The sequence below is a fragment of the Henckelia pumila genome, chromosome 3 (genome assembly GCF_033568475.1).
Source record: "Henckelia pumila isolate YLH828 chromosome 3, ASM3356847v2, whole genome shotgun sequence".
NCBI classification, from domain to species: domain Eukaryota; kingdom Viridiplantae; phylum Streptophyta; class Magnoliopsida; order Lamiales; family Gesneriaceae; genus Henckelia; species Henckelia pumila.
In genome coordinates this window covers 8,074,224-8,098,553 of record NC_133122.1, presented here as the reverse complement: position 1 = coordinate 8,098,553, position 24,330 = coordinate 8,074,224, and the positions used below count along the sequence as shown (strand labels likewise).

The 24,330-nt window shown below is 36.2% G+C and overlaps 2 protein-coding genes and 1 non-coding gene across 3 annotated transcripts; 1 reads left to right on the top strand and 2 right to left on the bottom strand.

The window, feature by feature from the left end:
* Nucleotides 1-12,335: 12,335 nt before the first annotated feature.
* On the top strand, nt 12,336-15,643 carry LOC140892273 (polyadenylate-binding protein RBP47B'-like). Its single transcript, XM_073301115.1, has 8 exons — nt 12,336-12,573; nt 13,073-13,559; nt 13,841-13,914; nt 13,981-14,111; nt 14,333-14,432; nt 14,560-14,718; nt 15,105-15,205; nt 15,308-15,643. The coding sequence occupies exons 1-8, from the start codon at nt 12,445-12,447 to the stop codon at nt 15,390-15,392; spliced, it is 1,266 nt and encodes a 421-aa protein (XP_073157216.1). The 5' UTR covers nt 12,336-12,444; the 3' UTR covers nt 15,393-15,643.
* An 89-nt stretch (nt 15,644-15,732) lies between these two features.
* Nucleotides 15,733-22,554, bottom strand: LOC140892272 (origin of replication complex subunit 1-like). The gene is given in 17 exon segments (XM_073301114.1): nt 15,733-15,977; nt 16,096-16,179; nt 16,360-16,436; nt 16,733-16,791; nt 16,794-16,827; nt 16,969-17,024; nt 17,367-17,478; nt 17,581-17,759; nt 17,844-17,901; nt 17,998-18,159; nt 18,242-18,364; nt 18,485-18,584; nt 18,654-18,805; nt 18,893-19,033; nt 19,107-19,259; nt 19,557-19,692; nt 19,786-22,554. Coding segments are annotated over 17 exon segments (2,406 nt in total). The 5' UTR covers nt 20,502-22,554; the 3' UTR covers nt 15,733-15,913.
* Nucleotides 19,122-19,199, bottom strand: LOC140893672 (small nucleolar RNA snoR28). The gene has a single exon (XR_012153264.1). It is a non-coding gene; the product is annotated as a small nucleolar RNA snoR28 (small nucleolar RNA).
* Nucleotides 22,555-24,330: the final 1,776 nt, after the last annotated feature.

The following is a 24,330-nucleotide window of genomic DNA, read 5'->3' as shown; positions in this document are numbered from 1 at the left end:
GAGAGAGCTGGTTGTGGACCAGATATAGTGACTCAAACGGGTGGATGTAATAGCTAAGATCAGAGACAGAATGTTTGACAGCTTCAAAGTCGACAGAAAAAGTTACGCCGACCAGCGACATAGAGATTTGGAGTTTGAAGTAGGTTGACCATGTTATTTTTTAAAGGTATTCACCATGGAAGGTGTTATGAGATTTGGAAAAAAGAGTAAATTGAGTCCAAGTTATATAGGTCCCTTTTGAAGCACGCCTAGAAAAAACACAGACACAACCTCAGAGAGCCACAGAGCACTCGGTTTCCGAGTATAGCACTACCTCCCAACTTGGGGGGTGTCCACAATGTCTTCCATATCTCTATACTAAGGAAGTATGTGGCAAAATTCCGTCTCATGTTATCTGACATGAGCCAGTGAAATGGACGTCAGACTTGTCCTACGAGGTGATGCCTGTTCAAATCTTGGACAGACAATGTCATAGGTTGAGAAACAGAGAGATTACCAATGGTGAAAGTCTTATGGAGCTACTAGTTGGTTGAAGAAGCTACTTGGGAAACCTTAACAAGTTATGCGAGCACGCTATCCTAAACTGTTTGGTAAGTCGACTTTGGAGGTCGAAATTCATTTAAGGAGGGTTAGAGTTGTATGGTCCAAAAAGTCCACTAGCTTAATCACGATTATTTGATTTAATGATATGATTTAATGCATGTTATTTTTACTTATTAATTCGTTATGTGAATTATGTGTTATTTATATTTTTTAAAAGTTGTTCGGTTGGGTTTAATTTTGGGACATGGGAACGAGCCTTAGCCTTGAAACGAGTTAAGAATAAATATTTTAAGAAAAGTTAGTTGATGCAGATGTATTTTATTGAGAGAGCTTAAAAATTTAAAATGAATTTTATGTATACCTCATGGGGCCGTGTTGGAGCCCATTTGTCACTCGGAAGAAAAGCGTTCAGAAGTTTTCTGAACTCTCATTTGGATCGACTGCTCTTCTTTCTCAAAATCTCTCTCATACACTGCGATCTCCAAGCTAGGGTTTTCTTCAGGCTTCTCAAGGCTAGATCGTTCAGCAGTACAGGTTAATCCCAATCAGACGATCCAGGCAAGTTTTTACTGTTTTTTAAACCCATTCAAGAATATATGTATTTTTTCTTTAGGTAAAAAACCTCGGTGTTTGATTGATGATCTATGCCCCCCCCCCCCCCCCCCCCCCCCCCCCCCCCCCCCCCCCCAATATGTTTTCCTGAAAATTTTATGAGTTTGTTGCTTGAGTGTGATACGTGAAGCTTTCCCTGATTGTGTTCGGTTCAGGTTTATGGTGTTTTGAAAGATTTTGAATGCATTATATCTGATTTTTGGATAAAAGTAAGTTATGAAGGTTTTTTGACCTCAAAATCTTTGAATGTTTGAGCTTATTGGTACAAGTTATTTTGAAATTGTGATGTTTGTTTGAATGGTATTTTTGATGGAAAAATCGATCCCTAAGCAATGGGGTTTTGATAACGTGCAGAATACGATTCAGTTTTCTCGCGAAAACAGGGAGTCGCCGACGGTGCAACCGCGCTGCCAAGCAGCGCGCCCGCTCCGAGCGCACCACACTTTTTCGAGCTGGAGGCGCGCCCGCGATGGTTGTGCGCGCGCTAGTTGCTGCGCGCGCCCGCGCTACAGGGGTAGCGCGCCCGCGCCACAGGCTCGAAATTCCCACTCCCCCATTTTACGAGTTTTTGAGTCCAAATAAATCATGATTTTTATATTTTAAGGTATTTTGATTCTTTTTAAAATGTTCATGAAGAATGTGAAAGTTTTCAAGGTCCGAAACGGGATGGAATGCCTCACCGTGGATAGATCAGTCAAGTTATTTGTATTGTATGATTATGTGATTTATCTCATGAAAGTTAATTTTCTCATGGAAATGTTTTGGCGGATTTTATGCATGTAGCATCACGAGAAAGAAACTTTATGAGAATGTACGGAGATTGATGAAATGACATGATAAGATGAATGTTATGATGCATGGAATTTATTTTTTGATTATTTATGCGTTTTGTGGTGATTAAATTGGGGTATGCACTTCGGAATGAGCTCCGGAGCGGCTATCCAAAACATGGACTCCGGGGATGGTTATAAGGGGTATGGGCACTTCGGGTTGAGCTTCCGAAGCGGCTATCCAATGAATTGAAGTTTACGGGCGTAATGCAATTTGCTTGTTGATCTATTGGTAAACATCCGAATGGCTCGTATATGAACGGTTACCACACTAACTCATACGTCATCTCCCCAAATATTTTTTATGATTTGGCTATATTAAAGTTATGTTTATTGCATGGGAGTTTAAGTTAATGTTTTCCTTTTTAAAGTTTAGAAAATCCTTTTCTGCATGTTCTTTGCTGAGTCTTTCAACTCACTATACTTGCAAATGGTGTAGGTAATGATGCATAGCGGATGCTTTTTTATTGATGATTATGTGGGCGGACATGAAAAATAAGGCAAGGGGTAGGGGTTGGTCCAACGGGCAATGCATCGCCCCATGAGTGTGATATGCTTTAGAATGGAAGATGTTTTAAACTTTTTTTTTTGCATGAGACGGGGCAACAAGTTTGTAATTTTTTTTAAGTTGATGCCATGTCTTTGGCAAATATTTTTAGATGATGCTATTTTTATTTTTGTGCACATTTTATACGCTTATTTTAAATAAATTAAGATGATGCTTCCGGCAAAGTTTGTTTATTTTTACCAAATCTTTAAGTAAGTATGTTCGAGTAACGTTTCGATTGAGAAATTGGGATGTTACACTTCGAACTAATATCAAGCTACACCTCCCTTGGAGGTCCTCCGGCGATGGTAGCGGCGGTGGATGGCGGCGGCGGCGGCTAGGGCTTGAAGGGGGGGAATAGCCGATGGGGGGAAAAGAAATGAGGGAAAGAGGGAGAGGGGTCGGCTCCTAGACAAATTTTGGGGCTAGGGTTTGCAATAAAATTGTGTTATAAAAGGTGTGTGTGGGGTGTACAAGTGTGTATATGTATAGGTGTAAGTAATTAAACGTTAGATGTGTGTGTGCTTTTAAAAGTACAACTTATAGTACAATTTTTTTCCTACTAACTTACTCTAATAAAATTCCTAAGTTTATAAACCCCTAATCAAAATTATTAAATTGGGTTTTACTAATATGGGTTTATGAAAAATTTTAATTTTTGAAAAAGTCAAAGAATAAGCCCAATATTGCAATACTTAAGGAAAATGATTTCGGATACCCGGAAATTTCTAAATTTTGAATTCCCTCCTAAATTTTCCTCTTACTCCCTATTAAACTTTTAAAGATAGAAATTCTTGAAATTTTACCGCCTAAATCCACCATGGCCAAGCGTCGAAACCGGGAGTCATTGTCTCAAAAATTTCATAATAAAGAATTAAAATATTTGAGCACTTAAACTTTAAAGGAAAATTAAGCAATTAAAATCAAGCAATTAAAATCATAATTATTAAAAAGAATTTTAGGCACTATATTAGGAATTAAAATCAACACTTTAAATATTTTGATGTCACGGTAATAAATGGAGTATTATTGAAAGAGTGGGTGCCCGGTGAGCCAAATTGTGGCTAAGGGCTTTGATGACTCTTTGTATAAACAATCTTTTGTTTAATATAATTTACACTTTTATTAATGGCAATGACTTTATCTTTCTTCATATTGTTATATTATGATATACTATTTTTGTTTTGATAAAAGACCTTGAATCTACTATAGTGTATGTAAGATGTGGTAGAACATGGGGATGTCTATCATGAAACACATCCTATAGTCACTGTATATTCTAAACTGTTCCTAGTCGATTGAGCCGTCCGATAATAAGGATAAGGATCGCTCGAGTTTGAGACTAGCATTTGCGATGCAGAGTACCACGTTTCATTGGTAGGGAACATAGAGATGTTCAAAGCATGCAAATGGATATTCATACGATGAATGATCGAACTACCCTATCCGGACTTTCCAAGTGGTTATCACTTATCGAGTGGATAAAGTCCGCGGTTTTGGTTGTACACCATTAGTCCTTATTACTTGAAACATCATTGAGACTCTATATGCTAGTACTGTGCTTTGACTCGTTTACCGACTCTATTGGGGTCATCAGGTGTCGGGATTGGGTACAGTTACAACACATATAGGAGTCGATGCTTTGTTGTCAAGGATTCACCAAATACTTGCGAGTGTGGATATCCTATGCGATCTGAGGAGATATTAGTGTGACGAATCTCTGGCCAGAGTACATGATGTGGTTTAAGAAATGGTTTCTTAGTAGCACATGCGATGTCACTATTTGATCTTCAAGATGTATTGCATAGTTATCGAATCTCGAACGACTCTCGATATACCAATGGTTGTTGATTCGATCGGGATATATGGATGAAGGGACCGTACTGTACGCTAACCAAAATCTATTGGTTCTTGTAGGCACTATCAGTGATACCTAGGGAATCATGGGGCGATGTTGCTAGGCGCTCTTACCATGATTCGATGGGCAAGTCGGAAATTGTTGTTCCGAGTCACAAGGAGTTGTGAGCCCAAGCTAGCTGTATCCCTGAACCATTGAGGGTCACACAGAGTAATGGATTTTTAATCCCCGTTGAGATAGTTAAATTTAAAGAGTTAAATTTAATGAACAAAGAAGTTGGACTTCTTAATTATGAGTAGAGGAGTAAGATTTCCTAAAATGACATAGGGATGGACATTTTTGGAAACCACTGAATTCGAATTCAGAAAAATTTATCTTGACTTTAAAAGGTGCAGAAATGGTTTCTGTGCACATTGGTGAAATCGGTTTATCAATCGGAGTCACGATGAATTTTATATTAATTTCTGAATATGCGGGCTTTGCTTGTCGGGCTTGAACTTATGACTAATGGGCCCTAAGCTGTTAGTGGCCTACATTAAAATAAGTTATTGCAGTAACAGAAATTAGACACAACAGGTCACAATTTTCGAAAAAACCCTATTTTTCTATCTGAAGTGGCCGACCCTCTCTCCCCTCTGCTCAGTAAAATCCAGTCTGTGAATTTTTGAATTGCAGTCTGGTTTAACGGATGAAATTCGTTAATCTCTTCGTAGAAACTTCTGATAGATTTTCTAGTGCAATCTATCAGAGGGATTAAATATCCGTTCGTGGATCCTGATTGAAGAAACAGTTCATCTATCAGTTCCAGGGATATACAACAAGAGCAGAGAAATCTGTTGGTGTCCAAAATCTCGATTCGAGATTAAAGGTAAAAATTTTATAATCGTTATTTAATTTTTACACACACAATTTAATCGTAAGGTTGATACCCATTATGGAATCGTTCCATATAAAATTTTTAAACTTCCGCTGCACGGGGTATCAATCCTAATTGATCTGATCGCGCGTTCTCCAACAATTTTATATAATTGCAGAGCGATTAAAATAATTTAAACAACCAGACGAACGTTTAAAATTAATTTAAATAAATACACAAGCGGTATAAAAATATTTAAAACGACTTGGATAGTTAAAAGCATTTAAAATAAATACGCTAGACAATTAAATTAATTTAAAATAACTAACCGCTAAACTTAAGTTATTTAAAATAAATAAGTTGGACAATCAAAAGTATTTTAAATAAATAAGCTAAACAGTTAAAATCATTTAAATGAATAAACTAAACAATTAAAATCATTTAAATATGCAAGCTTAAACCTTTAAAATATTTAAAACAATTTAAATTGCGCAATAAAATCATTTGGACAGATAAACTTAAACAATTAAAAATATTAATTAAATAGTTAGTAAAATAAAATCATTTGAATAAATATTAAAAATATTTATTAACACATAATTCACATACAGAATTTAAATCAATTGAACTTAAAAATAATAATCCCAATATTTATTAAATTAATTCATGCGATTTAGTAGATTGGATTCTAGGCGTCACAATATCAGTTTGAGGACATCTCCTCAGACGAAAGTATATACGAGGAAGAAATACTTTCCAGTCAAAAAGGATCTGATGATGAATCCGAATCAGAATCAGAATCATACTAAGGAAGAAGTGTTTTGACACAAAACACATGAAAGTTTGGCAAGGTTTTTTTAGTCAAACTACAATATCTCATAATATGGTCCAAAGAATTATGAGAGAAAATCCCAATTTACAAAAGTATCAAGGATTTTCAGCAGGACAAGTAGAAAGAGTCTTGGGAAACCTGGGGCTTAGACAAAGATAACATAATTTAATTTATAAGGTATCCAGAAGGGAAATGGAAGAGTTAACCAGTAATCAAATTGAAATGCAGTTAATTTCATTTGAATAAATAAGAGAGGAATTACAGAAATTAAAAACTGAAGTAGCAAAGACAATGTCTTGGATTCATATTGGATCAATCCAGATCATGATCAAAGCTACTTTCAAGGAAGGAATAGATTCACCCATAGATATTGTAGTATGCGATAAAAGAATGGGGAATATTCAGGATGCGGTGCTGGGAACTATCTCGAGTAATTTATGTGCAGAGAAAATTGTAGGAGTTATTTATCCAATAATATCCTACAATTTAGCTGACAGAGACTTTAGTCGAGCCTTGACGTTGCATCAAAACTTTAAGGAAAAATGATTAATGAAAGAAGGTAATAGACCATATTCTATTACATATCAAATTTCATATATTCTTTCTAATACTCACCATTCGAAATTATTCATTAGAATTACAAAAATCTTTGGAAAAGTTTCTCAAGCGATTTATCCAAAAAAAATCGAGTTTCCTATAATACAAGAAACAGATATTCAGATTCAAGATAAATCGGTTTTATACAGAGATTTTAAAATAGAACCCAAAAGTTATCTTTTCAAGATAACAAAATTACAAGCCAAAAATGGGAAAAATTTCCAATTCAAGAAGTTCAACCAGAAGAAATAGAGTTTTCGGTAATAGGAAAACTTAGATCTCCAGAAGGTTGAAAAAAAGTCAAAATAGTATTCAAAATTACAAGCCATAGGAATCAATTCCCTTGTAACTTGATTTACTATTTAGAACAACAGATAAAAGGAACTTACCAAGGATTGATAAATATTGGTGAATTGGAAGTTCAAATTTGTGGAATTCCGGGAAAAGATGCAGATCAACTAATTCTTGGCTTAGAATTCCTAGAAGATCATAAACCATGGAATCACTTGAAAAAGGAATAGATTTTATGGCAAAAGAAAATACTTGGAGAATTCAATAAGAATTCTACGAGATGGCAAACCAAGAGAATTGGATAAGGGACAACCCCTTGATTAGATTCGATAACTCTGCTCACAAACAGAGAAAGAAGTAACTATTGAAGTTAGTAAATCATGAACATGATTTAATAGATCTAATTGAAGAAGTAAAACAGAGTAACCATACTCTACCTACTAAAGCATTAGAGACAACAAGGATTAACAGTCTTAAGAGGATTACTGAGTTACAATGTAGTCTACTAAAAATGGCAGGACCATTTAGCAATCCTTTTAAATGACAACAAGTCCTTTCTCCATATACATTCCAATTGGAATGTTGTACGAACAATATAAGGTTGAATACTTTGCAGCTTATATTGATTCAGAAGTAGGAATTTGTACAACAAAAAGAGGAGTCTTTCCCCCAAGAATGTGAAGAAGACTTGCCAAAAATTGCTGGACGAGATTTATCTCGAAGAATTTTAATTCTTTGTAAATGAATAAAACAAACAGAAATCCTCATGGGAGGAGCAGGATAAACACTTTGGTACAAGGTTAAAACACCATCAATCTATTTCCATGACACAGGAGCTGATATCCTATTAGGAAATAACTTCTTACAAATGTTTAAGAAGTATACACAAGATAACGAGTCAAAACGACTTATGTTTACTATAATTTGTGATTATAAAATCATCGTTCAAAGACTCAAGGTTGCATTTCATCGACAATTACCGATAATATTTTGCAGCCAGCGTGGTGATAAAGGACAACTTGTTCACCCAAAAATAAAAGATTCAAGAAGGTTTGGAGAAACTATGTTAAAAATAACAACAGAACAAGAACTCCAAACATAGGATATGGATTTTCTCAAGGTAACTCTAAATTATAGAGATATAGAGTTAGAAAACAAGGTCTCCCTAGAAGATGTCAAAAAGAAGCTCAAAGAAAGTTATAACGAGCATCCTTTGGCGTGGTGGGATAGAAATCAACTCAAAGTTAGCCTTACTCTAAAGGAAGGAAAAGAGTATGATTTCGTTAGATATAAGCCTATCCCAATGAACATAACAGATCAAAGGGATATGAGAATGATTATCAAAGAACATTTGAACCTTGGTCTAATCAAAGAAGGAGTTTCACCATATAGCAGCCCAGGTTTCCTGGTTAGAAATCATGGTGAAATAAAAAGAGGAAAACCCAGGCTAGTTATTAACTATCAAGGTATTAATAAAATCTTGGAGTTTGATGGGTACTTTATACCCAGTAGAGAACTTCTAATTAGCTGTGTACGAAATGCTAAAGTGTTCTCAAAGTTTGATTGTAAGTTTGTTTTACTAGATTTGGATGGAAGAAGGCAGTAAAAAATTTACAGCCTTCTCTACACCATAAGGACACTATATTTGGGAAGTTATGCTTATGGGATTGGCTAATGCACCCCAAATTTTTCAAAGAAAGATGGATAATCTTTTTAAGGATTATTTCAACTTCATGTTTGTTTATATTGATGATATTATTATAGCATCAAAAAATATAGATGAACATATTAAGCATTTAGATATTTTCTCAAAAATTTGTAAACAAGAAGGACTGGTTTTATCTGAAAAGAAAGCAGTCGTTGCAACAAGGAAAATTGAATTCTTTGGTATTGAGATTGATGAATCTGGAATAATTCTACAACCTCACATTGTGGAAAATGTACAAAATTTTTCAAAAAAACTCAAAGATGTAAAACAACTCCAAAGTTTTCTGGAAGTAGTTAATTTTGCAGGAATGTTCATAAACAACCTAGCAATATACAAGAAGGTGTTCAGTCCTTTATTAAAAAATGAGGCAAGATTCATATGGACAGAAGAACACACAAAAAGGGTTAACTAATTAAAGGAGATATGTAAGAATCTCCCAAAAATGGCCATACCGGTAGATGAAGATGATCTGGTATTATTCACAGATGCCAGCGATGATTGGTGGGCAGCAATTCTTACTATGCTCACTCCAAATGGTGAAGTACCTTGCAGATACTGTAGTGGTCTTTTTACAGAATATGAGGGTATCAGATGGCATATCAATTAAAATGAATTTTATGCAGTTAAAAAGGCTTTTGAAAAATGACCATTATTTTTACTTGCTAAAAAATTCACCTTAAAGGTTAATAACACACAGGTAAAAGCTTTCATAAGAAATAAGGTTGAATCAAAACCAGAGAAATCTAGGTTATTAAGATGGCAAACATTATGTCAAAATTATATTTTTGATATTGTTATTATTAAATCTCATGAAAATATTCTTGCAGATTTCTTAACAAGAGATGGAAGGCAGTGAGGTGAATTCCATCATGAAAATGCAGAGGCATCTCCGAGAACACCTTGGTTGCTTCAAACCGAGTTCAACCAGCTCGCCATAAACGCTGATATGGCAGGCAGGTTACAACAAGCTGATAGGATTAAAGTATCTAATCGTATCACAGGATGTTTGTAAGCTCAAACTCAATTATGGGCTGCTATTCAAGGGCCAATTATGTGTGCCACAGAGAAATCACTAGTTTCTCAAAAACAAGAAATACAGCCACTGGCTGTAAAATAAGATGTTGAGGATTCTAATACTCAAGAAACAAGTTTAATCTATCATCAGCTTTTGATTATTTAAATGAAGCAACAGTTGATGAAGAAAACTCATCAAGTCAACCCTCTGCCTCTGGGATAAAAGAGGAAGAGATCAATCTCAGGCCCAACACAGACAAGTGCAAATCTAAGATTGATACTAATCCAGCTGCCATCTCTTCATTCCAGGTTTCCAACAAAGGTGGGAGAAATTAAGTACAAGGAGTTAAGTTAACCCGACCACTTGCAGGGTTGATGTTGCAGAAATATATCCAAGGGTTTGACTAAAAAACAACGTCAACCCTAAGGATGTAAAACTATGGTATGAATTCGGGGCTTTAGCCTCAGTTTATACAACTTCACCAGGCTTCCCGGAGATATCTCAATTACCAAAATGGATCCAGGAAGCAATCCAAGAGACATGGGAGAATAATGATCATTTGTCCAGAGGAGATGTGCTCGAATTATACTTTTTCAGTGCAGCTCCAGAACCAACAGGGAAAGGATCTCATGAGTCCTTTGATTTCATCAACCTGAGGAGACCTGATATGAATAATCAAAGATTTATCAAGGATCTTATATCAAAAGAAATACCATTGGTGTCTACTTTCGGAAAAAATGAAATCTCAACCAGAAGGGCATGGGGTATTTGGGTCTGTCTCACCGAGATGGACAAGGTCAAGTTTCCATTCAAAATTTATCAAAATTATGTGAATGGTGCGTTCCTGTTAAATACAATGACAGGAAAAACTACGGTTTTTGCGGAAGAACTCTTCGAAAAGAAGAGGAACTTTTTGTGGAATAACAAATTGTCAGGGAGTAAAGAAACTCGCCGAAAATTTTGTAACATGGCTCATATCGGAATATGGTCAGAAAATATCTGCCCGGAATGTCCAAACCAGAAGGAACCAGAGTTTGGAAAAACCTTCAGAACCCGAACGGATCGAAAAGATTTTTTCGAGACAAGCAAAGGTGGACAGGGATCACCAAAAACACGTTTTCCCAGGGGCCCACTGCAAAAGCAAAATATCCCCCGACAACAATAAAGAAGGCATGTGATGAGATTAAATCCAAAAGAAAAGGTCAAGCATGTGACTCCTCCACTAGTAAAAGATGTCATCAATAATGGCATAAAAAGACAAGACAACTGTAAGATTCCCTGAAGTTTCTCGGTGAAACGGGTGAAAATACAGCTATAAATATAGGCTCTCAAGGAAGCTGAAGACATCGATCATTCCCTTTAGTTTTCTTAAAAATAAAAGCATTGTAATATTTCTCTTTCTAAGTTTGTAATAAGTTTTCCAGTTTTATGTATTTCAAGAAAAAAAACTATTATGAGTAGCTAAACAAGTTATCTCCTCATTTTCAAAAGGTTGATTTATGTAATAATATGTTGTCTGAATAAATTTCTTAAGTTCTCCCCTATCATGTTGATTTCATTTTAAAAATCAAGTTTATTACTGTACGTCTTAAGGTAGGAAACGAAATAAGGTTGTGCTAGGTGCTGCCGAAGAAATCTACGACAGGAACCATAGGTTGCGATCTCGTGGTTAGGTTGTGAGGAACAACCTGTAAACCCCGATGGATATAACCCGGCAACATTCTGGTCAAAGAGGTTATTTGTCTTAATTTACTTACGGAAGCATGATGGACTTAAGCATAATTTCATAAAAAAGGGTAAGAAAGGGCAAAATAGACATTATTTAGTTTTAAGGACATATTCGAGAAATATTTTAATTAATAAAGGATAATTTTGGTTCATGACAAAGAAAAGGGATATAATTGGAACGATAATGAAACTATAATGATATATTTATGAATTATCCCGTAAGAAAGTGCATGGAGATGGGAAGGGGGAGGTGGAAGCCAGTAGTCAAGATCAGTACTTTTATAATTAATTAATTTATAAGCTGGAGTAGTATTCCTCTCTTTCCCTTCATGCTAGCTATTAATGCTTTCAAACAATAGAAATTGACATCTAATCCAACTCTTTGGATAAATATTGAATGAGTTTCTCATTATGAATTTCAACTTCACAACTAAAAAATTCATTTACCTTCAATCCTTGCATGCGTAAGTAAACCAATTGCCAGCAAGGCCTTTGTTCGATTAAAATTAGAAAGGAAAATTTTTGCCTAATCTTTGTCCAAAATCAACAACAGAAGTGTAGCCATTTTCAAACCTGAGTACTTTGGAATCGACATTTTTTGACCTCAAATTTCTTTGCGAATCGAAGAGGGTGGGGAGAAGAGATAGAGTTGAGCTGATAATTTGTGCGCCACTTTTATAAAAAACATAAGACAAAATTTGAATATTTACAGTTTTACCCATAAAACTTGTTAATACACGATTGTTGCATTATAACTTTCAATCACCCCCTTTTCTTTGATAAATCGAAAATATTAATATTGTAATTTGTTTTGTTTTAGATTTTACCCATTTCACGTTTGAAAATATATAGGACGAAAAGTGAATAAAATAAAATAAAATAAAATTTATTGACGGGAGTAAAAGTGGAATAAGTGGACTTTATAGAGCTATTGGCAATTTTTCCCGGGAAAGCAAAACAAATCCAAAACCCTCGACCTGCAAAGCGAGAGCATCATAATCGTGAAGAAGAAGATGAAGAAGAAGAAATGAGCGTGCAAACGGTACCGTATCACCAACCAGCCACACTGGAAGAAGTCCGCACCCTTTGGATTGGGGATTTGCCTTACTGGGCCGACGAATCCTATCTACGCGGCTGGTTTGCCCACACCAGCGAGGTACCTACACTTATAAGCACATATATGTTGATTTACATACAGAATAAGTGGCAATTTTTCGACTTTTTCTTTAAGTGTTTGAATTTTATATTCTGGAAGTTTGTGCCTGGGTAGAACTGATGATATGCATTTCCCTCAATTGATTTAGAATTTTTTGAAAATCGCTTTTGGTTTTTACTTCCTAAGGACAGTAAGAAACAGACCATTGTTTACGTGTAGTTGTGTGTAGTGAACGTTTTCTTTCTGTTTTGTTAAGCAGGTAAGGTTAATAACTGCGAAATTAGTTATTTGAATGTCTATTCGATCCATCAGGTGGTTCAACTTGGTTACCTTGTGTACACTCTACTAGCTGTAAGTTTGTGTGTTCTTGATGGTTTTTTCAATATGCTTTCAGTTAATTTTGTGGATATTCATACGATGATTAGAGAAAGTTATCTGGTGATATATTTGTTGTTTCTAGTTTACTAGAGATTAATGAGTCTGTTGTCATTCCATGCAGGTCCTTTCAATAAAAGTAATTCGAAACAAAATCACAGGTCAGCCCGAGGGTTATGGTTTCGTGGAGTTTACATCTCATCAAGTGGCAGAAAGGGTTCTGCAATCTTTTCACGGGATCCAGATTCCCGGGACCGAGCTAACTTTTAGATTGAATTGGGCATCATTTGGTGTAGGAGAAAAGCGTATTGATGGAGGCCCTGAACACTCTATTTTTGTTGGGGATTTAGCACCAGATGTTACAGACTATCTGCTGCAGGAGACTTTCCGAGTTAGTTATCCGTCAGTTAGAGGAGCCAAGGTCGTGACAGATCCAAACACTGGGCGTTCTAAGGGATATGGTTTTGTTAAGTTTGCTGATGAAGTGGAGAGGAATCGAGCGATGGTTGAGATGAATGGTATCTATTGCTCAACCAGGCCTATGCGAATTAGTGCAGCTACACCCAAGAAAACAACTGCTGCTGTTCCACAGCAGTATGTTGCAGCCAAAGGTGAACTTTCTTTTCTATGCATTATGAATTGACCTTACAAGTTTTTGACTCTGTTGATTTTTTTTTAATGAGTTATGGTTACATGTTTTATTCGACTCTTTTGGGAGCACCTTCATTATGCAATAGAATTTTGCTTTCAATGACCTCGGGCTAAACTCGTATAGGAGTATGATTGCTTCTCAAACGCTGCATCAGCAACCGATTAATTGGTTTCTTTCTTCGATGGTTTGCTACTTCAACTTCCTAGATCTTGAAATTTTGTTTTGTTTTTTTTCTGGCAGCGATATATCCAGCACCAATGTATTCCGCACCAGTTCAGACACATCCAGTGGACAACGATATCAATAACACTACCGTAAGTTAAATATTATACATTGTAATGTAGATATATTTCCTCTCTTAATATTCTTGTTAATTGCAGGTTTTTGTGGGTAATTTGGACCATAATGTATCAGAAGAAGAACTGAGGCAAATATTTTTGCAATTTGGGGAAATTGTCTATGTCAAAATACCAGCATCCAAAGGTTGTGGTTTCGTGCAGTTCACAGCAAGGTGAGCTTTGGCTTATAAAGCTATTATCTGTGTGTATTCACCTCTAGTTATGGCAGGGGTATATTCATGTCTCAAAAATTCGCTTTTGCGGCAGTTTTGTCTCTGTCTTTGCATGAGCCATGAATACAGCAATGTTCTCAGTGTGGATGAGGTTAACTTCTTCAATTGTCCGACTTTTTTTCAAATTACAAGTTATTACAGCATCTTGTTTCATTGCATAGGACATCTGCAGAAGAATCAATCCAGAGCATGCAAGGTGCTGTGATTGGTCAACAAGTCGTCCGTCTTTCCTGGGGAAGGAGTCCAACAGCAAAGCAGCAGGTATCTCAAACCTTGTGTTGGCAATTGCTAATATGTGCCTACTGATGTAGATACTAAATTTAAATTGAGAAAACAAGGCAAAAACCTTGTTAGCAATACCTGTAACAATTGTTGTCATACGCTGTAGGATGTTACTGGTGTCTGGGGTCAATCTGCAGATCCAAATCAGTGGAGTGCTTATTATGCTTATGGGCAAGGATATGATCCATATGCTTTGGGAGCCACGCAGGATCCTTCAGCCTATTCATACGGTGCATATGCTGGATATGTGCAACATCCTCAACAGGTATATTTCTCTCTCTTCTGTCATTCTTTTAATGCTTAGCTTATGATATATGTCTTTGCGATTGAGATGGTTCCCTATCATAATAAAGTAACAGTCTAGAAGTTCTATATATATGTATCGCTGTATGCCACAGTAGCATTACAATGCAATCGGATTAGAAGTTGAGGTGTGGTAGGAAAATTTTTTTAAGGTAACGATATTTTTGCATGACCTAATTAAATTCGGAAGTTTTTATAACAATTCCAGTTTGTCTTTATTTATTTTCTCCGGATCACTTTCAAGAATCACCGAAAAGTGAAGAATATTATTATTCCTGTTCTCTTGCATTGGATATATCATTCAGTTTACCTTTTTTGTTGTTTTGACCCCTCTCAATGCTCTAATAGATGGAAGGGTCTCAAGACATGGCAGTTTTATCTGGTGCTGTTCCACCTACCGAACATAGAGAGGAGATTTATGATCCCTTGGCTACACCAAATGTTGACAAGTAATGTTTCCCCCATACTTTGCATTTTTTCTTGAGTTCAACAGGATGTTGATCAATGGTACCGGGTAGTCGATTTGGCTTAATGTAATCAACTTGTCATAGGTTAAATGCTGCTTACCTTGCTGTTCATGGAAGCGCCATTTTGGGAAGGCCAATGTGGCAGAGGACCTTCTCGCCGTTACCATAAGTATAGAATTCGTTGGATAAAAAGATATGGCACTTGTTTTTGTTCGTCGCAGAAAATCGTAGGTGAAATTAGCATCAAGAGTTCCGATCTCGGTGAACTATCGAATCAATTATATGGGTGTTACGGAAACATTTTTGCCAGCAGGGAGGAAATGGGCACGATTGTCATTTACTTAAAGCCAGGTGCAAATCTTCAATGTGCTCTGTTGATTATGGATGTCTGCTCTGTAATGAACTCGAAATATGGAACTTTCAATGAATTTTTTTTTTTTTGATTTTCATATCTAATTCGTCTAACCTTATATGCCCTTCAAAATCGAACCAATTAAAAAAGAAACAGATAATCAGAAGGCATCCATAACAAAAATGTCACAGAAACACGTATCTTCCAACAATCTCTCCAAGAAGTAAAAGTTCAAAATGGATCTCATCCCACATGTGAAGTTCACATGCCACAAGTCCTTTAAAGGGAAATGAAACACGAATAAATAATGGATTGGATCTCCTATTGATCGTATACTATTAGAGATACTTGGCCAACCAAGGCAAGTCCTTGCTGTCTTTGAGCGCGAAAGTGACATCATCGCTGCCATAATATATCAGGGAAGCAGTGAGAGGTGATACAAAATCAATGCATTTCATAAGCTTATGTATGTATTTATTTCTATACAACATAATAACTCTTATTCTAAATTTGAACTCACCTAGGATAGTTGAGTTGCAATTTCTGCAATTTGTGCTTTGCACCAGATTCACACAACAGTATTCTGCACTCACCAAGCTTGCATCTGATCATTTGACATCAATTCAGACAATCAGTTGGTAATCATCCTTGTTATTTGTGAGCAATTCAATAGCACAAAAAATGTACTGAATGGACAATTAAGAGCCAGCATCAGTCATTTTGGCAGCACATGAAAAAAGGCCTTTAAATGTCAACAGACTGCAAGACTAGTAGAAGAACGAACCCGACTTTCAGGAGAGTGTCGTATCCTGGAAACAGTTCTCCGTTGTTTGAGCAGAAACACGAGACTGTCACTGTCAACTGTGCGGATGAAAAAGAGACTTTCAACATACCCACGGACAAAAGTGAGAACAAGAAATTTGAGTAATTTGACGGAAGTAATGAAGAATAAAGCATAAATGATCTGAAAGTAATCAGACTCAAGTGATACTGCCATCAGGATCTGAAGATCAATTACGAGATTCAAAAATAACTAAAGCATCCATAATAAGCTTTCTGAGCTAGTCCAGAGTACATTACACAAACAATATCAGCTACAGGCATACTGCATATGGGTGTACATGAATTTAGTAAGATAGATAGCTCAAGAAAATAACCTTTTCAAAGGTTGTTTCACCCATCCCTGTTTTATAGAGTTCATGTACCATAGCAGCCAAAAGATTTTACTCAATTTACAACAACTTCTTATCACCTGACGGCAAAAAAACAAAATTAGTACAATAATCGGGAAACGTCAAGGCAGAAGAATGATCCTTTTAAGTACAGTACAAATTTGTTCGTTCGGTGGTTAGTCAAGGATATCGTCATTGTAAAAGAGGATTCTCTCACTCACTTGAATATGAGGAGCCTGGAACATCTCTTTTATGGCTGCTTCGACATCTTGCATACCTACATTCACTTTCCAAGAAAAACAAGCCAAACGGGATATTTTTTAGTGTTACATCTTTATGAAACAAAATAAAAAAAAAAGTTGTAGTCAACTCTATATCATGGAGAATGATGAATTGGCAATGCCAACTGAATCCTACTAAACATCCAGTATGCATTGCAGTAACACTGCAATTTGGAGGTACTAAGCAGAAAGGAAGAATTAGTAAAAGGGATTGCATTTCTAAACCAAAAAATTTGCAGAGATATTTTTTAGTACAAATTCAGTAGTTATATGATGTTACAGGATGTGAGAACGAATAGAACCAGAGGATATGTTGCCTAAAAGCCTTAGTGCCTTACCTGCAGTGTTTGAGTTGGAAAGTGGCAAGCTTTTAGCATGATAATCAGCAATTTCTGCAGCTCTCCGACAAATCTCCAATGCACGACGAGCATCTCCAGAAACAGCTGCCACCTTAAATTAAAAATAATCATACAAGTATATCACCTCAATGCTCATATTAGCCGTGCGGCAGACTGAAAAGCAATAGATAAAATGGTCGATAGTTGCACCCACCTTTCTTGAAGCAAATTCAATTGCATGTTCTTCAAAAGCATCAATTCCTTTTAAACGGCTGGATATTATTTCCTGAAGCTGCAGGTAGTTATATGGACCAAAGCAAAGCCTTTGTATGCCCATTCGACTAGAGATACGAGGAAGCAACTTCTCTGGAAGATCCATAGTGTTTGCTATCCCTGAATTAATAGGATAACAAAAATAATCAAACACCTGGTCATCAAATAAACTTCATTTGTTTGGCGACGACAAGAATTTCGTACCTATCACAATCAATTTGGAATTTGGCTTGGTAGGCCAATCAAGAATATTGTATAGAACCTGTGAGGTAAAATTTGCAGATTTAAATATTGTTTTCATAAAGAATCGTTTTAGAAGAAAACGAAGAAGCTTTTGACCCTAATATGCACAGCCTACCGATTGATTTCTGGTTACTAGAAGATCAAGCTCATCTATGAGAAGAACACAAGGTTTTGAATCTTCCTTCCCACATTTGTTTTCCCATGAAAAGCGTTCAGTCAAGAAATTGAGAGCCTTTTTCCAACCAACTTTATGCCCACTCAGTCCCTCGTATATTACCTGAAAATAATTGCATTAAAATGACTTGTGGAGAAGCATGATAAATTTGGAACCTACTAAAAAAATAATCGGTCGTTCTTACACTATATACACTTTCTGGTGAAGTCAATTTGAGACCATTTATCTCCACAAAGCAGTAAGGTCTAATGCTTCCTGCATCAACTTCGGACCTTATATTCCTCATCACAGCAAGTACGCTCATTGTCTGAAGTTTGCAGACAAAAGATAAGCCAGATTGACTTCACAACAAAAGTGCAAAGATGAATATATGTGGGTTTAACTGATGTCTGAGTTGTAGACTCGTAGTATCATCCATATATTTTACCTTGCCGGTTCCAGGAACACCATGAACATAGAGGCATCTTCCCAGGCAGTGCTCATCACATATGCCCTCTTTAATAAATGCCGTTATCTCATCCATTTCCCTGCATAAAGAACATGATGTAAGATAATTACTTTTACAGATTTAGCAACCTTATCTTAACAATACATACTTGTCCCTACAAGGGAGAGACTTGGGCAATGTTGCAAGTAGAAGCGTTGCTTTTGCCCTTTCAAGATCAGTCTGTTTGCGACACCGAGCATGTTCTGGTATTGTCTTTGTCCCTATCTTTTGCAGGCCAAATATCCGTCCTTTTCGTGAGTTCTGCAATAGTATTGCAAATTACAATCTTGTATTTCCTGCTAAACTCTTGTTAAGACTCGGGTGTCAACAAAGCTAAAATCACTATACCGCAGCTAAAGGACGAGCGGGAGATGGTCCGGGCAATAAACAATGTCTGTTATCATTGTCATATTCCGTGTCTTCTTCGGTGTCAGAGTCAGAATCATCACAAGAATTCCAATCATCATCACTGTCAACTCCTCCACCATCCTGCCAGAAGGATGAAAGTATATTAATTCCCAGAAATGCAAGTCTTTTTGGTCGGAAGCCATCTATAACTTACATCTTCATTGCTGTCAATCTCAGCAATGCGCTTGAAACTATGCCAGTGAATGTTGTACTCGTATTCACACAAAAACACATCATCCCCCTCATTGTCGGCCTTGGAAAATTCTTTTGGATTCATAACAAAGCAGTGTCTTATGATAGATTCCATCTACAAAACATTGTTGTGTAAAGAAAATGAGAGAGCTATCTCTTTCAGAAATTAGAATCTCGGAAATGAATATCCACATCCTCAGTAGCACTCAAAGATGTGTATACATATACTAAGAACCCAATAGGTTCATAACCTCCCAGAGTTCATACATATGATACATCTTGCTTCCCGAATCAACAGATAATGTGGGATGTGAGTTCAAATACGTAGGTGTAGGTCCTCAAGAAGAGCATCTGTAAGCTCTAACCGAGTCAAAAGAATCTTAAAACATAAAATCAAAACAGAATATATCACCTCAACATCAGCAAAATCATTAGTCAAATAGAGCTCCCTCCTCAAATTATGAGGTTGTCTTCCCGCAGATGTCTCTTCTGGAATAACATACCACCGTGCCCGGAACCAATAATTACCGTCCACATCTTTCCACAAACTACTCAACCCCCAAACATCACAAATGAATACAATTAGCAAGTAAATTTTCATATTTTACAGTTGATAAAAAAAATAAACCAATGGTACGTACCTTTCAACATGAGCAGCCCACAAATCGCTGGAAATTAACTTTTCCCTTGCAGTCCTAGCCCTCTTCTTCCCCTTAGGCGGCTCCGGGAACTCTACCATTTTCCCTGATTTTCTCGCCTCGCAATAATTACAAATCCAACTTCCCTCTGGAACCTCCTTCAATGGCGGTTTCAAGCACCTCAAGTGATACCCATTCAAGCAATCGTCGCATTCAATCATAATTTTCTTACCAGCAGGCTTGAAGCACACCCTACATTCCTCCATCAGCGGATCCTCAACATCGGAGGCTGTGTCTTCTCTCCTCTTCAAATAAACATCGTCCCCTGCTGAAAACTGGCCTCCATCATAAACAACATTTTTATAGTACACCCTTTTCTTTGTTCTGCCACTCCCATGACGGGCATTTTTGTCTAGATTCCTCGAGGCCCTTTTTGTCTCGAGACCCTCATTTTGTTCGTTTTCGATTTTTCTTTTTCTCTTGGATTCAGTGAGTTGTGGCGATGCGGGGGCTAATGAAATGGTGGTGGGTGAGTTAAGGTGGGAATTCAGGCGATTCTTGGGAGTCGAATGTGGGAACTTTTCTGGAGTTGCGGAGGTGAGGCGAAGGGAGCGACGGAGAGCGGTGGTGGTTGAGATTTGTGGAGTTGGTGGACAAATGGAGTGCTTTAGATTGTTTGAAGAAGACCTGGATTTCTTAGTCACTGGTGTTTCTGTCATTTTGCGGCTACTGGATCGGAAACAGGATCTGAAAATCCTATAACTAAAAATGATTGCAACACTGAATAAATGTTACTAAGAGCATATGCACCGCAAGAACGAATTAAGCTCAATGCCAAACATGAATTTTACAGAAGAACAACCAACCCTACATTGGAGTAAAATTTCATGATTGATTAGGATCCGAGAGCCCGACGTGAAAAGATTGGGTGATAAGATTTGGAATCAAGAGCCCGGAGTGAAAGGGCTGGGAATATCTGAGAATGGAGTAAATTAAGAGAAAGACTTCTTTTAGTCGCTGAATGAGAAACGTGATGCAGGTTCCTTGAGACGTGGGTATTAGAAGGGGTAGGAAAATATTACTCTTGCAGAAAAGAAAAGATAAGTATTAAAGGTTTAGAACAAATAAAACTGTTATAATTGCTAATAAACATTTAAATTTTTTTTTCCAAATATCTAAATTTACGATTTTATCTATCTATAATCTATTATCTATTAGTGGATAAAAATTCACGTTTGATCGTAAACTTTAATATTATTTAAATATAAAAAAGGATACAATAACAAAAATAATTATTAGTATATTTAGTATTGTTTGTATTTTGTCCCAAGTTTTAATACGGTATACAAAATATCGATAATTTTTCACCATTTCTTTCAGTAAAATTTAATTAAATTTTGTGATAAACTATCTAATAATTAAAATTTAAAATTAAGTTTTCGTTTTTACTTTTTATTTCAGAATATATCCTCTAGTTAACATTAAAAAAAAAAAAATTACACCCAAACAAAGTACGCCATTAACAAGAATCATCATTACAATACAAGTTCACTAAAATTAATATTTGATATAAAAAAAATTGTTTTGCATATTATTTTTTAAATATCTTCTTCATTAATAATATTTAATACTCATATATTGTCTATATGATACATAAGAAAAATAATTTTAAATAAAATTTTTTAATAATAATAAAAAAATCAATACTATAAAGTCACCAAATTTATGATAAAGTAGGTTTTTTAATTAAAAAATAATGGAGGTACATAAGGAAAAAAAGGCTAGGGAAAACTCAACCAAGTTGAATTCCGTTCGAAAAGTCGTTTCCCTAAGTACCACCAACCCCGATCCCTTCACTAAATCCAGACTCTAACCCTGTTATAAGTGCTCATTCCCGGACAGCACCCGCACAACCTCCAATTCTGCCCATGACTTAGTTACCTGTCCAATGAAAACCTTAGCGAGTTGACTCCCATCTCCCAAACCAAAGAACTAGGACCATAACCAGTGCATTAGACCCATTCACACCACTAAACCAGCCCCACAAACTCACCAAAACAAAGCTCGACGGCATTCCCAGCCATCCTCAAACCGAGTCCCTAAGTTAACTGGCTAGTTCGAAACCTCCAAGCCAATACCGCATTCCAAATTCATCCCTTCTAACGCTACCATGTGAACTACGTATCACCCATGGTAGCTCCTACATCACCAACCAATCATCATCATCAATAACATCAATTTTCGAAAATAACTTGTCAAGAAAACTGGAAAAATTTCGAACATAAGCAACTTTCCATTGCATTACCTTTCAAATGCTTCAAAATCAACCATTCCTCAACCTTTAACATTATTAAATCAGTTTCCAAACAATAAACAACCAAAAAGCTTCATGCCATGATTTGAAGAAAATACAGGGGCACGCATTCATACATATTTTCAAAAAAATGAAATGCACAAAACCTATCACCAATCAAAACACACATAAATAATATACTAGGTGAGCAATGAAACCATAATCTTGCCTATCTAGAATAGGCAAAGAAAACCGATGGAAGCAGATTTGTGAGCTGCGGCCAATCGCAAGGCTGGGGAAGAAGAGCTGGAAGAAAGCTAAAATCGAGCATCGTCACCAACTATCCTAGGATCGATTTACTTGAAGAGGAAAAAAAATGGAAGCTCTCGTGAAGAAGGCTGGCGGATCGAATAAGGAGAAGAGAAGGGGATTTCATTCCCTGTTCGTGCGGTGTGTGTGTGTTTAGACGATAGTGTGTGCGTCTGTATAAATTAGAAGCTAGGGTTGTATATTTTAAATTGGGATTTTCTAAGGGCTAAATAAATAGAAGGGAAAATACTACAAAACTCTAAAAATGCTAATTAAACGTAGGAACTAAAAGTTAGGAATTTAATTGACAATAAATAAAATACAAGTTCCAGGTTCTAATTTAAAAATATTAAATTTGGATTTTACTGGTCCGAAATTTTTTTAAAAATAAGTAAATTTTCACAAAAATTTAAAAATAAGCTCAAATGCGCGGGAAACATATTTTTTTAGAAAATTAATACTGAAAATTAAAATTATAAATATTAAAACAGATTTTTGGCATAAAATTCAAATTATGGAAATTTTAGGCGTCACAGTTCCTCCCTCCCTAATATGAAATTTCGTCCTCGAAATTCAAGACTTACCAAATAGTTCCGGATAGCGAGCTCTGATATCTGCCTCTGCCTCCCAAGTGGCCTCTTCATCCGAATGATTCTGTCATCTCACCTTGATCATTGGAATCGACTTGTTACGGAGTCTCCTCTCCTGTCTATCCAAAATCCGGATGGGCCTCTCCTCATACGTCATGTGAGGAGATAACTGAAGAGGCTCCAAGCTGAGCACATGAGACGAATTTGAGATGTACTTCCTCAACATCGACACGTGGAAGACATTATTGACTCCTTCAAGGTTAGGCGGCAAGGCCACCCAATAAGCAAGTGCCCCTACTCTGTCCAATATCTCAAAGGGTCCGATTGTAACACCCGGTATTTTAAATACGTAAATCCGCATGCATAATTAGGATATTTAATTATTTAAATTTTAGATTTATGGGTTAAATAATTATGTGAATTATTTGTGCATGATTTAATTTATTTTTAAGCATTTAACCCATAATTAGTGATTTTTATGATTTTTAGTATTTTAATTATTTTATCGCGTAGACGGGACCGTGGACGGACGAGATGACAACTTTCTAGCCAATTAATTTCATGAGCCTTTTTAGAGCCCTAAAATATTATTTTGAGTTTTATTATCTCAAAATTTTTAGTATTTAATTTTATATAATTTTAGGAGTCCATTTTTTATTCAAAATAAGCCAAAATATTGACTTTTTAGTATTTTTAAAATTCCATTAAATTGATATTTCGAGATTTTAATATATCTAAGATATTTATCAGATTTCTTTTCTTAATTAGATTTTTTTAGTTATGTATTTTATATATTAAAATCCTTATTAATATATTTAATTTCCTAAAAACCTATTTTAATTAAATTAAAAACTCTAACCTAATCTACCCCAAACCCATCGACCAAAAGCCATCAGCCGCCTCCCTCCCCTCCATTCATCATCTTCATCGGCTTCCCACAAGAAAAATCCCATAGCCTTGGTTGTTCAAGCTCCAAGTTGGTCGTTCGTCGTCCCGGAAACGTTCTACGTACGTGCTCAATCGATTTCTACGGTGAAAGACATGTTTCTTTCTCAAAAATTTCGTACTATATCAGTGAGTATTAGTGTGGATGTGTATGCATCAGATTCTTTCAAATAATTTTCAGAAAAACGATTTGATTTTTGTGGGTTGAAGCTTATGTATTCGTGGTTCATTCATCTCACGTTTTTATCACTCTTGGATCGGTATTAGCTGCTGGTCAGGTCCAGTAGGTGGTGTAGAAGAGGTCTAGGCTGGAATGGCTCGAGTGGCTCGAGCCAAACAAGCCTAGAACCTTGGAAGAGCAGTTCGGCCGAGGAAGGTGCAGTCTAGGGTTTCGGGAAAAAGGGCTTCGGG